This window comes from Tetrao urogallus (assembly GCF_951394365.1).
Source record: "Tetrao urogallus genome assembly, chromosome: 21".
Taxonomy (NCBI): domain Eukaryota; kingdom Metazoa; phylum Chordata; class Aves; order Galliformes; family Phasianidae; genus Tetrao; species Tetrao urogallus.
In genome coordinates, this window is record NC_136834.1 from 185926 (window position 1) to 202698 (window position 16773).

The window sequence follows — 16773 nt, forward strand, 5'->3', positions numbered from 1 at the left end:
CGCCGGGCGCGACGCAGGGATGCTCCGCAGGGATGCTCTGCAGGGATGCTCTGCCCTGCTGTCAGGCCCCCGCTGCACGCCAGGCCCCGCCAAGCGCGAGCCCACGGCGGGCACGGGGCAGGCAGCGAACTCCCATTTCCTGCCTCCGATCTGCCCGCGATGAATCACTGCAATTTACCTCCCCGTTTTCTCCGTCTCTTGGAAGCGACGGCGAGCAGAAAGGCTCGGGCTTTTTGGAAAACGCAGCTGCAACCCGTTGCTTTTTTTTTTTTTTTCTTCTTTCCTTTGAGAAGCCGAGCCCTCTCCCCACTGCACACACGTGGCTGCACGCTCACCACCCCTGCCCTCCTCACCCCAATTCCCGCCTTGCCCCCTGTCATCCGTCCACTCTGCTTTTGGTCACGTAGTCATATAGAAACAACGAGGATGGCTCCTGCAAAGAAAGGGATGCAGCCATATGTAAAGCCAACGCCACATCCCAAAAACTCCTTTTTTTTGTCCACTCCTTTTTTTTGGACCACTTTGTACTCCAAAACCTCAGTGTTGCGCCCCCGCATACCTACATTACGTCCCCCAAACCCAAAGACACGTGCTCAAATCCTAACATTGTGCCAGGAAAACCCAAAAACGCTCTGGCTGGGAGCACACAGCAGCTGCCCACAGCCAGAGACACTTGTGAAGGGAAGGCAACGCACTGGGGAGAAGGCGCAGCCCCAGCCTTTGGAGGTGCCTCTAAAAACCCCAGCGCCAGCCTCGGTGCACCCAAGGGTGTAAGGAAAAGGGCTGCCACCAATGCTGAGTGCTTTGAGACACCACGGAGTGCCCTGGTGGAGCCAGCAGCATTGAAACAGAGGAAAGAAAGGAAAAGGACAGATGGGAGCGAGAGAACAACACAACAGAGCCCATCTGGGCAGGAAGCAGGCTGGGGACACGCAGCAGAGCTGGCACAAAGCTTCCCAAAGAGAGCTGCTGCTTTCTCCCGGTTGCCCCACTATGCTGTGCTGCAGGCTGAGCTCCCCATCCAGCCCCAGTGGAAAGCAGTTGCTGCTCCAGGCTGCCCTGGGAAGGCAGGTGGCCCAACCAGCAAAAAAAGCCACAACTAAAGAGTTTGGAGGTGACCAATGGCAGCTTTTAGCACAACCTTGGCAGCAAAATTAAATTGCACCCGGGTGCAAAGGATCAGAGCTGTGCAGGTGATTCAGCAGGTATTTTTTGGGTTGCTGGGGTGGAAATGTTACCCCAAAGAGGGAGTAGAGAGGTGCTGCAGGACAGCAGCTGGGAGGAGGACCCCATAGCCCCACAAGCATCCTAGAGAGAAGGTTTTATTCAGATCTGCCTTGGAGGAAACCACCACCAAAACCCCATTTCAGTATGCAGCAGCAGGAGAGTCACTGACCAAAGTTAAGTGCTTTACAGCCCCCTGGGTCACTTGAGTGCCTTCCCTCTGTTTCATGTCAGCCACAGCTTTCATGAGCCTGATCTCTACATCCTTGCTCCAGGGCTGCGAGCAATGGAGGACATTTCTGTAAGAGCTTTTTAAACTCCCTGTTATTGGAGGCAGCACACTGAGGCCGCAACTGAAAAGGGTGAACAGAGTAAGGAGGCTTTTCCATTTTGCACTCATTTCTGAAGGCACTTCCACTGCCCCCAGTGTGGCAGATGCAAAGCTCTTCCCAAAAGCACGTTAAACAAAGAGCTCATGCTTGAATCACTCACGTTGCCCCATTCAAGGGAAGTCCAGGATGCTCTGCTGCCAGCAGCGTACTCCTAACAAAGGCTTGCCTCTGTGGAGCACACTCACTGCAATTCTCTCCTTCCTGGGCTTCCAGGAGAAAGCTGTGGCGAGGAAGGTAAAGGACACACAGAGCAGGCCCGGAATCTAGTTTCATTTTATTTTAGCAAACTGCATGTTCTTCACTTATCAACATCTCTACATTAGCAACTGTATAGCTTTCCAACTTTTCTTTTTAAAAAAGGGTAAACAAGAAGTGACAAAACTTAGGCTCTTCATCTCTTAAAAACATTTGAAAGTTGGATTCAAGAAGAATTTTATATATTTTGGTTTCAAGGTAACAGAAGTAGCATGGAAACACTAATTCAAATCACCCGCCCAAGAACCACCCCTTCTAGAGCCCCTCTGGTGTCAGATGCTCGGTAACGCGGCAGCCTCTGCTGACTGAAGACCTGGACCCACTCTCCCACTTACTGAAAAAGCCACACACCCCCCTCGACCTGCCAGCATCACAGCTGAGCAAAAGGAGCACCTCCAGGGCTCAGTGCAAGTGCTGTATAGATACACTGCTCCTTCACAGAAGCAGGAAGGACCTCATCATGCAGGGGATCTAAGGAGGACTCCAGTGCCGTTGTACCTTCTCAATTAAGAACCATACTTCCCCCAGTCACCATGTTCCTGCTGCCTGGAAACACAAATAACTTCTTTGAAGAATTTTTAAACGCTGCCCTCCCCTCAAACCCAAGAAAAACACCATAAAATGTACAGATTACAGGTCCTAGAAAAGTCTTAAGATTATTGTAGAAACTAAAGATGACTCGTTCCAGGGGAGGGGTAGGCACAAGGCACAGCACTGAGATCTAACAAATGCTTAGGTTGTTTGATTTAGTTTTCAGCTTTTTCCCCCATCATTCAAGAAGAAAAAAAAAAAAAGTGTTTAAGCATCAGAACTAAAATACAAATGCACGTTGACTTTATAAAACAAGATTGTGGATTTGATCGTGGGATCCCCTGACAGTGGAAATATTTACTTTTTTGCCCGGAGAGATTTCCTCATGGCAGATTTGCCCTTGGCAGAAGGTTTCACCTCCTTCCTCCCACTAGCTGCTGGTTTCTTGGAAGAGCTGCCACCAGAGGGTTTCTTGATGACAGGGGCTGCTGGTTTGGCTTTCTTTGCAGGGGTTTTCACCTTGGGTGGGGGCTTCGCTTTCCCCCGGCGGGCTGCAGGGGTCTTTCTGGGCTTGGGCTTGGATTCTCTTCGCTTCATCGGAGGAGCCCTGCTCCGTGACTTTGGAGGAGGTCTCTTCTGAATCCTGTGAGAAAGGCGGCACAAGATCTCAGCAGAGGCGCAAACGCGACTCAGAGCAGAGCTGCTGTCATCAATTTACATAAATGAAACAGATCTTGGCATCTCTGCTCTTTACCACGGATGTTCCTTCATGCAGCAGTACATTTCATTAGCCAAATCCCACAGAGCAAGGAGCCCTGCGGTGGACCTTGCCGTGCGCCACGCGCTTCTCCATCCCCCAAGATCGCAGTGGCAGAGCACTGGCTCCTCTGTTAGACTGCTTGCCATTTTTTGTCTTTTTAATTTTATTTTACTTTATTTCATTTTCATGATATAATTTTTTCAATACAATATTTCATTTTATTTTACATGCCTAAGTCGATTGCCAGAACAATCCAGCGAGCTGAGGATTCTCTCTGCCTCTCTGACGGTGATTTTATTATTATTCAAACACTCATCTTAAACCCCCATTCTGAGTGAGACAGGTTTCCTGTCCGGCTACACAACTGCAGACGATACCGTAGGAAAAAGTTTTCCTGAGGAAACAACAAGTCCAAGCAGTGCCACACGGAGCGCCGCTCTTTTGTAGAGCACAAAAGGCACCGAGGAGATTAAAGGCACCACAGAGAACAAGTATTTCTCTCATCTAGAGGAATTCCAGCTATGGAGTGACAGATTATCATCTGTGGAGCAGAGCATTGCTTCTGCAGACACATCCTGGAGAAGTCCTGATCCTAACAGCTCCCCCAGGAGTTCAGAAAACTACTGGAAAATAAAGTTCCTAATATCTCCTGAGTGGCAGCTTGTGGGTCAGCAGCCACAGCAAAACACTCTACAGCTCCAACTGTCACTTCTAATTCATCCAAAGGAGCCCATTTCTCTCTTTTGCTATCATACCTCTTCTTTGGTGGTGGCTCTTCCTCCTCAGACTCCTCATCTTCAGATTCTTCTTCCTCCTCAGATTCCTCCTCTTCCTCCTCATCAGATTCTTCAGAGTCCTCATCCTGCTGCTTCTCTGGGTAGAGCACATCTGGGCTACAAGAGAATTCTTGTCAGAGCACAACTTACTTCTAAGGCCTTGGCCAACCCTAATTGCTCCTTCTGTGCAAACAATGGAAGAACAAGATCAGACTCCAGTGCTCTGAATGCAGGCCAGAGTTACTGAGGACTTCACACATACACGACAAAAGAAGGTGGTAAGCAGAAGCATTAATTACTGCCTTGCCATGCGGCTCTTCGTGGGACACGAAGTCACCATCCCAGGACTCCCTGCGGCCCAGCACAACATACACTCACAGCAGCAGAGAAAAGGCTGCTTTCAGTCTCATGGTGGCCAACCTAGGCCAGCTTCCCTCCTCCCACCTCTCCTCCACATCAGCACCACAAAAGACCAGGCCCTCTCGTTATCAGCATCCCTGCATTAAACACAACACACTCCATCTGCTCACGCAAATTTGTTTTAGCATGGGAACACTTCAATAGCTACTATCTTGGAAAAAAACGAAGCACAGAACCATCATGACAGAGTACGTGAGAGCATTTAGCCTAGTATTTTCACTGCCCTTAAGTCTCCCTTCTAATGAAGTCAGCTTTATGTCCACTCACAGTCAGACACCAAGTAATGTCATCACCTAGAGCAAGACAGGTGACAATGCTGTGGTTTTTCAGTTATTATACCCTCCAAAGATTTCCCTATAAGCAGGAGGTTGGCCTACGAACTTCAGCAATGCTCTCTGGCTGACCCATCTTTGACATCATTTCACAGCCAAGCCCTTTACCTAGGGTAATAAGGGAAGCAAAGCTGAAAGGTTCCACTGAAGCCCTTTCCAGAAATCTGCTCCAACCAGCCGTTCTTCTCACATCTCTGCAGGGTTCTCTTCAGAAGATGCACTGTGGGGAAAAAATAAAAATTTAAAAAAAAAAAAAATATATATATATATATATATATATATATATATATATATATATATATATATATATATATATATATATATATATATATATATATATATATATATATATATATATATATATATATATATATATATCAGAGAAAGGCTGCATTACTATCTTAGCCCACTGGTCTGATCTTACTGCTCTTGCAGCGCCCTCTGAAATAAGAGACAGGGAGCCAGTATGAAATCTTCTTTCCCAGGATACCTGAAGGGAAGTGAAACTGCACCAGAGCTGAAACTCATGAGGACATCACCGCATGCTTCTTCCTACACTCACCAATGATCTGCTGCTTCGTGAAGCACCCAGCAAGAACACTGAACTTCAAAGCTTCCCCTTTCAATACGACATACTACATCACTTCATAATTAATTTTCTCAAAGATTCAAACAATTGATAGGATTCAAGTGTTGCCTCGTGAACATTTGCCAAGTGAGGCTTTAAATTCACTGAAGGAAGAAGTCAAGAACAGCGCAGGTTTTTGACGTCACGATTAGGGCATCATTCTTTCAGAACGCATTTGATAGCAGTGCTTAACTACTTCTGCCCAACAAACTCAAGTCTCAGCTCCTCTGAGAACGTTCTCCAAAGTGTCTGTTAAAATAAGCTAATAAAATAACTCTGTTTCATAAACAGGAGCAACACAAACTATTCCTACCCAGGGCACCGAAGATCAATAGCAGCATGTGAAGGATCTGACTGGAGTTATAGGTGTGAGGGAAGAATCACAGAATCCTAGAATCACAGGGTTGGAAAGGACCTGCAAGATCGAGTCTAACAGTCCCATCACCACTGCCACCATAAGCACCACATCTCACAGCTCCTCATCCAGGCGCCTCTTGAACACTGCCAGGGACGGCGACTGCACCACCTCCCTGGGCAGCCACTCCTTGCCTGACCACTGAGAGAAAAAGTTCTTCCTTACGTCTAACCTAAACCTCCTCTGCTACAACTTGGGGCCATTTCCTTGGGTCCTGTTTGTTTCTCGGCCTGGGAGAAGAGGCCCCTCCTCATCACAACCTCCCTTCAGGAAGCTGTAGAGTGCAGTGAGGCCTCCCCTGAGCCTCCTCTTCTCTACACTGAACAATCCCAGCTCCCTCAGCCGCTGTTCATAAGACTCATGCTCCAGACCCCTCACCAGTTTCGCTGCCCTCCTCTGGACACGCTCCAGGGCCTCAATGTCTTTCTTGTACCCAAAACTGAACGCAGCACTTGAGGTGCAGCCTCACCAGTGCTGAGTACAGGGGATGGTGACCTCCCACTCCTGCTGGCCACACCATTTCTAATGCAGGATGCAGTTGACCCTCCTGGCCCCACTGCTGGCTCATGTTCAGCCGAGCATCAGCCAACACCCCCTTCGTCTTCAGTCTTCCCCCCTCATCCCCAAGCCTGCAGCGCCGCATGGGGTTGTTGTAGCCAAAGTCCAGCACCCGACACTTGGCCCTGTTGAGCCTCATCCCATTCACCTCAGCCCAGCCATCCAGCTTATCCAGATCCCTCTGCAGGGCCTCCCTGCCCTCAGGCAGATCCACACCACCTCCCAACTTGGTGTCATCTGCAAACTTACTGAGGGTGCACTCAATGTCCTCATCCAGGTCATCAATAAAGATATTAAACAAGAAGGGTCCCAGTTCCGAGCCCTGGGGGACACCACTTGAAGCGGGTCGCCAGCTGGACTCCACTCCATTACCACAACCTGTGGGCACGGCCCTTAGCCAGTTCCTTACCCAAAGAAGGTTGTACCTGTCCAGGCCATGGGCAGGCAGTCTCCCCAGGAGAATCCTGTGAGAGACCGTGCCAAAGGCTTTGTAGTCTACCTAGACTTCAGCATCAACAGCCTTTCCCTCATCTACCAGTCTGGTCACCCAGACAAAGAAGGAGATGAGGTTGGTTAAGCACAACCTGCCTTTCATGAAGCCGTGCTGTCTGGGCCTGATGCCCCAGATGCCACGCACACACTGTGTGATCTCATCCAAGATCCATAACTGATTGAGCTCCACGTAACATGATGTGGAGCACTGGCTGCATAGCATGCACCTGCCTGCCAGATCCTCCTCTGGTTGCTCCTAAAAACAGAGCAGAGAGCAGTAAAACTAATTTTAAGTAATGGAAGGAGAAAGACAACAACACATTGCTAGTTGAGATTTCCTTATCTGACTTGCAAGACTGACAAGCACTCGAGACCAGCTGAACATGGGCCTCTAAGGCCATGACAGCTTCCAGCGGTCCTGAAGACAAACAAGCAAGCCTGGAAACTCTCTTCCCTACCCCAAGATTAACAAGTCAAACTTGGCATCCACCTCTCACTGGCAAAAGGCCACAGGCAACTTCTTCAGCCTGCACTGCTGGGAGGGAGGCTGCACTCCTCCACACTTTGTTCAACCCTGCCTTAAAGAACTGTGTGGATGCTGAGCTTCAGCTCCAGCTGATGACTGTAACATCAGCAACCTCCTCTCTGGCCTCAGCTCTAGAGGAATTGCTCCAGCATCACAAAGCCATGGCAGCAAGATTATCTACCTTTAGGTCTGATACTACTAGAAACTGTGGCAAGCTCACACTGCTTTAAATGACCTTCAGCCTACATTAAACAACTGCGTCAGGGCTCAGACCAAAAAAAAAAAAAAACAAAAAAACAAGGAAGACAGGAGAAAAATCTACTGTTATTATTGCTTCTGTTCACACAACAATCAAAATATACACTACTGTTACTACCGGGAATGAAGATATGCCAAATATTATTCCAAACACAACTGGATTCGTCTTTTCCCTCCTCACTCGCTTGACTTTTCAAAATGAGAGCCAGAGGAGGTCCTCAAACAAAACACTAAGAGGGATGTTTACAGGTTTTTATTCTCATTTTTTTTCGAGTTACATTGTGAAACTTCTCTACATAAAAAGCAAGCAGGAACTGTGTTTACGTCAAGCTGCAGCTTTTCAATACAGAGAAAAATACTGTTGGCAGTTCGAGAACAAAAAAGTAGTTGAAATACGGCTCTCCCTTCCCAGGAAAGTGTCACAGACAAGAGAAACGCGCATTACATCTCAGAAAGTAGTCAGATTTGAAAAGAACTTACGGGAATTAAAAACACTTAGCATCTCTGCACAAAGAGCAGCTCTCTGTTCCCTAGCAAGCTCAACCAAGTAGTTTAAACCTGCCCCAGCATCTGCAGCTGCTGGGCTCTCCTTCAGAGTTTGGGGAAAAAAAAACAACAAACCAACCAGTGTCCTGGGACTTCACCTTGGAAGTTGGAGTTGGTCCCTGGGTGGTTTTCCAGGATATACTTCTTCAGTGCTGTGGTGGAGCAGGTCTTCGGTTCGTTCATGGCCGCAATAGCAGACAGGATGGCATCTTCCATCAGAGTCCCACCCAACAGGGGCTTCTCCCCTGACTTCTTCAGCTATTTTCCAAGGAGGAAGAGAAAAGCATCAAGACAAAATTCTCCCAAACCAGGTCAGGACAAGCTCCTCTGCACCAGGTGGGTCGGCGCTCCTGCATTAGCACAGATATGTTTTACATTAAAACACTGCAGAGGAACGCTTTCTCCCAGCCTTAACGGTAGGACAGGCCTACTGAGTCAGCTGGCCTGGAGTGCTTTTCATTGGTAACACACTGCCCCGTCCCAAAGCACACTGCAAGTCTGTGGCAATCTAAGGGCCTGTTGCTCAGGGAAGGAAATAAATCACACCTTCCTCCATCCCACAGACCAGATGTACCCAAGAGACAGATATGGCAGAGACACAAGGAAGAACACTGCAGACACCTGGGGTACCCACTGCACTTACAATTAGCAATGGAAAGCTTACCCCACCATCTCCCCTACTGTGCTAATGACTCAGAGCTGAAGCAGTGTGCAGAGCATGCTAAGCAAGGAAGGCAGGGGGTCTGGTTCCACAAATGCAGACCAAGAAGAGAAAGAGTTCTACTGCTTCATAGTTTGACAACTGCTGAACATGACAGGCTGCTACAGAAAGGGGCACCCAATAAAGCTGGGGTGGGGAGGGCACGTTAACTTATATCCAAGGCTCCTGGTTATTACAGACAACAAAAGAAGACGAACTCCGGCTCTGACCTGGAATGTCCCAGATGCTCCTTTCCCTGTGATCTGCTCTAGCTGGCCCTTTTCTACTGCTCTCTGCAGGGCATTCTTCAACAGCTGGGGTCTGAAATACAGGAGGATAAAGCTTTACTGACACACACCGACAGCGTAAAAAACAAACAGAGAAACAATGCTCTGCAGAGAACGTGAGAGAAGCTGTAGTTACAGGAGGCATCTGCCTACATACAGACGTTTTAAATGGAGATCTGTCAGCAAGTGCTGGTTACATGAGATGAGCAGAAATTCTACTGCAGTGCTTTTTGGGTGTCACTGCATATCCAGAAACAAACAAGCTTCATTTGGAAGGATTTATTCATTTCAAAACACACGTCTGTAGATGGGACTCAGTGGGCAATGAATCAGTCAGCTCACAGCCAACGAAGGGCTGAGCACAAGTCCCACTAAGAGGCGATGCACGGAGCTTTACCAGGTTAGCTTCCTTCCCGACCCTTGATACATTCCATTTATACAAACTCTCAGATTATTTTAAGTGTGTGCCAGTTAAAGCGCTCAAAACCACGCAGGAAAAAATCCTGAGGACAGGCCTTCATATCCACACATCTATGAACCATCTCTGGTTCCTGCTAAGGGCAGAGATGCATACAGCACCGCTGATGTCAGCATCGAGAACAAAGCTGGCGCGTGGAGGGACGCAGCGAAAAGGCACAGCTCTTCTCAAGCCTTCCTCCAGGCTGCACGGTGCAGAGCACCACCTGCCTGCCACCCGATGCAATACTGAATGGCATTACTGCGGAGGGAGGCGAAGCCAGAGGAAGACAGCATTTCAGGGATGCTCTGCTTCAAGAGCCGACCCCTGCACCCACCTGATGTCTACTTTGAGTTTGGGATAATACTGAGACACGTATTTCTTGATCAGGCTGTAAGAAGCTTCTTTTGGCTCACAAAGACGGGTGAAAGCCAGTGGCAGGATGTCTTCCAGCTTCACCTGTTGCTCTGGAGTCGAAACGGAAGTGCTTTTCTGAAATACATACACCTTCATGCATCAGTGGGGCCTAGACCTGCTTCCTTCTGAACCAGCAATGCACAGGTAAGCAGTGCTCCTGACACTGCCACAGATCTGGAAAATCAAGTTCTGTAAGGCAGCTCTTGGAATTCAGACAATTTAGCAGTTTAAGTAAAATCTAGCAAATCTGTTGGAATTCTCATGGGAGTCTAGCAAAGTCTAGTAAACATAATTATACTGAGCACTTAGCAACACCTATTTCCTGGTTGTTTTTTTTTTTTTTTTTTTTTTTTTTAAATTATCATTATTATTTTTAAGTAAACACTTTCCTTCTCTTTATTTTTTTAAGAGGCTTTTTCTCTGTTACTTTTCAATGACAGAGTCAGGTGAAAATGATTCATGCTGACAAAAAAACAAAAACCATCAAGATAAGACCTGTTCACACAGGTCCAATTTTCCCAACAATAAACAGCACTTCTGTTCAACTGACAGCATGGAGTTTTGCTTTTCTCCTGAATTCTCCTCCATTGCTTTATTGCTATCAGGAGGGGACGATTCGCTTTATGTAAAGAAGACAGCCAGGAAATCTGCTGAAGTCTAACAGTTTTGATACTGAACAGGAGCTTTGCAAATGGTCAAATAGGTGAGGGTGCGGCTCACCTGCCAGCTGAATTCACCCAAACCAAAAGCCATCCATTTGTTTTGCTGTGACATGGAAAAAGTGACTAAAAACAAATACACAAATATGCTGCAGACAAGAAAAGTGATGTGTTAATAGTTATCAGGTGCCTTACTCAAACTTGCCATGGAGCCCACAGTTCTATCTAAAAAGAAGTTACACCTAATTAGTTTCTTAGTGTCCTGGTATCGAATGTGTCCCTGTCACCACCAAGTTTAGGCCCTGGGGTCTGCCCCACAGCCAAGAGGTAAGCACCAAAGTGCTAGAAAACTCACCAGGATCACCTGTCTAAGCCAGCAACTCCAGCTACACATTTTGAAATTGCAGCATTAGAAACGTTTGTCACACATCCTGTGCTGCAGGGAGCAAAGAACAGCAGTGCTGGAACACAACTAATTGTGCCAGGACTCAGACATGACAGTACCTCAGAACAATACACACCCAACTCCTGCAGCTCCCCTCCAGAAGCCTTAGGACATTCACTACTTCTTCCCTCTGTCCTCTCAGCTAATGGAAAACATTTGTCTGACAGATAGTGCTGAAGATTGAAGTCTTCCATTTATCCACGCAACAGATAAAACAGAAACAGCAGTTGCAGAAAGTTCTCTTACAATACCTGAGAGGCATCTCTCTCTACCAGGTAAAGACAGAAGAGGAACTTCAGGGTTATTCAGTTTTCTGCCTCAGAACCAAAGCCTAGGGGTTTAATGTAAACATTTTAAAACTAAGATTTTTATTATTCTACTTAATTTCTCATACTAGCTTTCTGATTCTGATTTCAGTGATAGAGATGTTTTAATTACTGTACTGGGGGAGGAAGGTACAGCAAGGAGGAGGAAATTGTTCGAATTGGCGCTAAGCTGCATTTCATAAGATGCATTAAATAAGAAGTTTCAGAGTCATGTTTGAAGCACTTCGCCTTACCTTTCTGTCTCTGGCTTTTTGAACAGTTTTTCCCGCATTAGACACCACCACAAAGCTTCCAGAAGCTCCCTTCCCTTTCACCTAGTTAAAAATAAAGCCTGTGTCAGCCTTTAGCAAAGTAACAGAGGATAATAACTGTGAAGGAGACTAAGCAACACTTTTTAACAGATTCTGAATGAATGCTCATCCTGGTGATTAATGGCGAGGGGCAGAAGTTGGATTTGAATCCACTTCAGTAGACCAGAAGCCATGGCTAGACATAACAAACATACCCTCCTGCCCCGACCAGGAGATCCTAATGCTAAACACTGGCATCTCAGCTGTAAGCTGCAGGCAACACGCTACTGCAGAAGGGATGTTGCTAGACTCAGGTTGAAGATGCATCGTACAGCAACACAGCAGCAATTTCCCACCATGGAACAGCCACCTCCCAGGGCACAAACGACAACAGTGCACTGCGTGTGACTGGCAGAATCATGCAGAAATTCTATCAGTGTCTAAACGAATGGACACAGAGACTGAAGAACCTCCGAAAGGAAGAACATGTTCTCCCCATAGGCCTGCTAATGGTTTCCTAAATTCCTGCATGACTCAGTAGCACCACCGGCAGCACCGCTCTGCAGAGTGACCCTTACCTGCCTGATGATTCCCCTCTCCAGCTCCCTTTTCAAGGCCTGCTTTAGAAGATAGCCTCTTCTCTCCAGCTCCAGGGAAGGGTATTTGTGGATGATGTATTTACGTATCGCAACAACTGATGCGCCACTCTTCTGAAAGCACGCCTGCAACAGGATCAAAAGTTGGTAAAGAATATCTGGACTGAAACTACTTTGCTACAGGACCAGAAGAAGAGAGACTGAGCTGATGATGCATACAGGCCAGCACAGGATGACCTTTTCCTACAATGACTCAGGAGTAGAAAATTTGAGTAAGAAAATACATGGCTTTCTCTTTCAGAGCGGCTGAAGAGCAGACAAACAAGAGCAGAACAGCAAGCATGTCAACTGCTCTCCTATTCTGAAGCACTTAAAAGCAATGGAATATACACTATGTGCTATTACAAAAAAATAGTTACATTTGGGCAAGCCAGCACTGCCCAACCAGCAAGTCATTAGTAATTCATTATGATGGCAGATAGACAGTCATTAACAGATTAATCAGAACAAGTTGTTGATTGTTTGAAGGAGATAAAGGACTGGCATTAGCAAACTAGCAGAACAAACACCAATTTGAAGTCCATAATCTTGACTCTTCGAAGACAGTAACTGTCATGTCAGCCAGCCTGTACCACTAGAGTCCTCCAGCCAGGGATCAGAGTGGGACAAAACAGTTGTGTTTTAAACTTTAGAGAGCTGACATACTGTAGAAAATCCCAGCTGTGACTTGATAAAGCCCCCTCTGTTTAAGCAAGTTACCAGACCTAGATGGCTTCAGAAAGCACAGTACAGGATAAAGTTTACTTATGCACAGTATAAGAAAGCACTGAACTCCATTACCTGCTCTGATAACACTACTATATTGCCAGAAATGGCATAGCTTCTCTCAGTCTAACAGATTTGGATGCACGACAGCATGCTTCAGGGGCTCAAAAGGCCATCTTGTAATTAAAGCTGGTGGAGCTCAGGTCTCTGGGAAAGGCAATCTGCATGAACCAAGTCTCAAGGTGAGGACAGCAGAGTTGCAGAGCGACTACAACAGCACAAGTCTCTCCTTACAAGCAGAAGGAAGCATACAGCCAACTAAAACCAACACCACTCAGAATGCTAGCTTAAAGTACTGCCATCTGCTCTTAATTACAATAAGATGCTGGAAAAGATAAGCATCAAATAGACAGACTAATCAAGGTAAACCAAGTTAACTATGGCTAGGAGACGCATCAAATTAAAGGACACCAGTAATGAACCAGGTTACATCATCAGAGCCATTTCTAATATTTTAACCCAGGGAGGGAAACAAATTCAAAACAAAGAAAAGCTCCAGAGCCCCTCCATCATCATCACATGTCAGCTCCATGGGTTTCCAGACAGAAGCACACATGCCTCACAGTCAGGTTTCCTGCTAAGCGGCAGCAGTATCACTTGTACCACCAGAAAGCTGAAACCATAAACTGTAGTTCGTGCTTCTGCTTTGTGACAGGCGAACAGAAAAACACTTGACTCCTACTTACCTTAATGGCCTCAGTTAAAATGGCATCCATCTTCGGACGTGAAGTGGCAGCCATCTGAGTTTGTTTCTGTGCCCTAGCCAGCTGGCTAGCAGAAAGAGTCGCCCAAGCAGGAATGGTCTTCTTCACCTTCTTCTCCTTTTCCTTAGACTGATCTTTATCGCTTGGGAAAATGCAAAGCAATATTGAGATGGGAGAATGTAAAACAAGCCAACAAGCACAACAGCAACAAAAAATATGCCTAGAACATTTAACACTGAAAATACTTCTTCCTGTGAAAAGCGGGCACCTCTTTTAGGGACACACCCTATTTTCTCCATCTCTCCCATAATCTTTTTCATCTACAGAACCAGTCTTTCTCCTACCCAAATTACTAAGTTCAGCACTAAGCAAGCCTTACTCCTTTTTGGTTTCTTCTGAGGACTTGGTTTCCCCCTTCTCTTCGTTCTCAGGTTCCTTTGGCTGTTCTGCTTCACTAGGTGCAGCAGCAGGCAGGGTTTCATTCTCTTGTTCTTCTCCAGCAGAAGCAGATTCCTCAGAAGTGGCTTCTGCATCTGGAAGATGTAAAGATGCATCAGCTTACTATTCAAAACTGGCCCCTGCTCTTAGTGAAGGTGGAGGATTTAAAAAAAAAAAAAAAAAAAAAAAAAAAAGTACTAACAAACCCTGAAAATGATTTCCAACCCGTTTCTTTACTCTAATTTTAAGGGATGATTTGAATTTAAGTAAGAAAGTGAACATAGGTACTGAAAGAGCTTCAGTATGGTGCAGTGAACCATCAAATGCCAGAACCACACATCACACAGTATTTTCACAAGAGCTAACTCCCTACCCTTCTCTTAACTCCTGAAGTTACTGTTGCAATCACAATCACTGCCCATCACAATGCCTAGGGGTCAGGAAGGGAGGAAGAAGAAAAAACAAAATCACTATCATGGAAACAGCAGGTTTTCCCCTAGGTTAAGTTTTATGCATTTTAACTAAAAAAGGTGCAAAACCACACAATTCTAGAAGAGATTACTGAAGTTAAGCATAAGCAGCTTTGTTTACGCCAAACACATCTTTAAATACTGCTTTTTCAGCACTGCATGCTGTGGCAACTGAAGTATTTTAACTTCAATCACATTTGTCCAGATCTGGCAAAGCTTTAGGCTGCACATGTATCAGCAAAATCAAATCCAGTCAGAAACCAACTTACCAAGCACATTAACTCAAGCACATCTAGCCAAGAGCAGGCCTGAAGGGACCGGCCTGCCTAATGGATAACATGCAAACAGAATTACAGTCACAGAATTGCTCAGATTGGAAAAGACCTTCGGGACCATCAAGTTCAACCACAACCTGACCAAATATAAACTGCTGCTACCCACTGCTAGGCTAAAGTGATTGCTGTCATGCCTTGGTGTGCCACACCAGTTTTCTGTCTTCAAGGAGAAGCTTAAGCACTGCTGCTCCATTCCTGCACATGACTTTCCTCCCATGAAAGCACTGTGATTAAAATTTAAATGCGTATTAATAGTTATTTTCCTAGGTGACATACACAGTCATCCACCAGTGAGAACAAACTCACTGAAACGTAATGAAAATCATACTGAAACGACACATCCTGAGAAAGCAAGGTGAAGCTGCTGGGTCAGGCACATTAATTAATACCAGTCTTCATTATGTGGTGTGGTAAAATAATTAAACACTTGTGTTTTCCATCCATTAATTCCTCCTTCCGATTCCAAGCCATTTTCTTATCACTACTGAAAGTTCCCAATTTCTACCTTTATCCAGGAGAACGTACAAGCCTAGAAGAGATAATATCTAGCTATATTTTCATATTAGGAGTGTCAAGGCTTTGCCACAGTGTACAAAGCACAAACCAAACTATTTCCCACTGAAAGCTGTACAATATTCCCAGCAGGCCAAGAACAGCCTGTAAAAATGAGGCAAGCATTAGGATTTTAACCAGAGCCGTAAGATATTTTTTTGGCAACTTCGGTATCCAAGCCCATGATTGGATACAACACCGTGGCTGGCTACAACAACCCAGCAGAGTTGTTACAGTACCTGCTTTCACCTCTTCGCCACCTTCAGCAGGTTTGCTTTTGGGGGGAGTTTCTCGAGAAGAAGAATTCACGGAGCGGCGGATCGGCATTGTGTCCTCTTCAGCTTTCTACAAAAAGCATTGGTGAGTCAGTACAGATGCTGGGAAGACTCAGAAAGCTTTTGAGTTGGGATTCAAGTAAATCAGAGCGGCATACGTAGAACTATTCTAGTTACAATCACATTTTCCAGAATTTTCAAGACAGTAATATCCAGCCCAGCACCTTTGAAGTACACCAGGAGAGGACAGTTTTGCATTTCATAGTTAGGAAATAAATAACATTTCATTCCACATTAAATGAGATGAGCATTTGGGGATTTTGACAACTGCAGCATCTCAGGGGAAGCAGGGAAGGGGAAAGACAGCACCTAGAGGGTTTACTGGGCTCCCAATGGAGTTCCCTAGAACCAGGAGAGAAAGAGTACGAAGAAATCTTCAGCAGGAGTGGAAGTCAATGACTGATCCAAGGGCAAGCCTGGAGAATGGGTCAGCCCCTACCTCACTTAACTTGTCCGTGTGGATCAGCTGAGTTCCCGTTAAGAGTGGAAGCGCCTTATGATGCACGGGTTCAGCTTCAGACAGATCAGTCGCCATTTAAAATTATTTCTAGCCCCAAGTGCACGTAACACTGTGGAGCCCCAGGTTTTAACCCCAAGGACTTTTTCCTAACGGCTTTCACAGTGCAGTGAGGAGTCAACCTAAAGTACAGAAAAGATGTGGTGTGAAAATTAACAAAACGGAAACATCTACGTGCGCGTATCGAACAAACTACAGACTGAAAAGAACACACGGCTTACAGCTCACGGCTAGCGTAACTGACAAGCAACACGGGCACTCAACAGAGATGCTGAGGCATGAACACAAATTTGAGCGCTATGGGCGT

At 46.1% G+C, this 16773-nt stretch overlaps 1 protein-coding gene across 1 annotated transcript; it reads right to left on the reverse strand.

The window, feature by feature from the left end:
- Nucleotides 1-2700: 2700 nt before the first annotated feature.
- On the reverse strand, nucleotides 2701-16484 carry HP1BP3 (heterochromatin protein 1 binding protein 3; the record flags this gene model as incomplete). The annotated part of the gene is made up of 12 exons (XM_079545505.1): nucleotides 2701-3045; nucleotides 3918-4055; nucleotides 4799-4910; nucleotides 8212-8371; nucleotides 9044-9134; nucleotides 9895-10049; nucleotides 11638-11718; nucleotides 12273-12416; nucleotides 13802-13961; nucleotides 14199-14352; nucleotides 15854-15959; nucleotides 16389-16484. The coding sequence occupies 12 exons, from the start codon at nucleotides 16482-16484 to the stop codon at nucleotides 2760-2762; spliced, it is 1683 nt and encodes a 560-aa protein (XP_079401631.1). The 3' UTR covers nucleotides 2701-2759.
- Nucleotides 16485-16773: the final 289 nt, after the last annotated feature.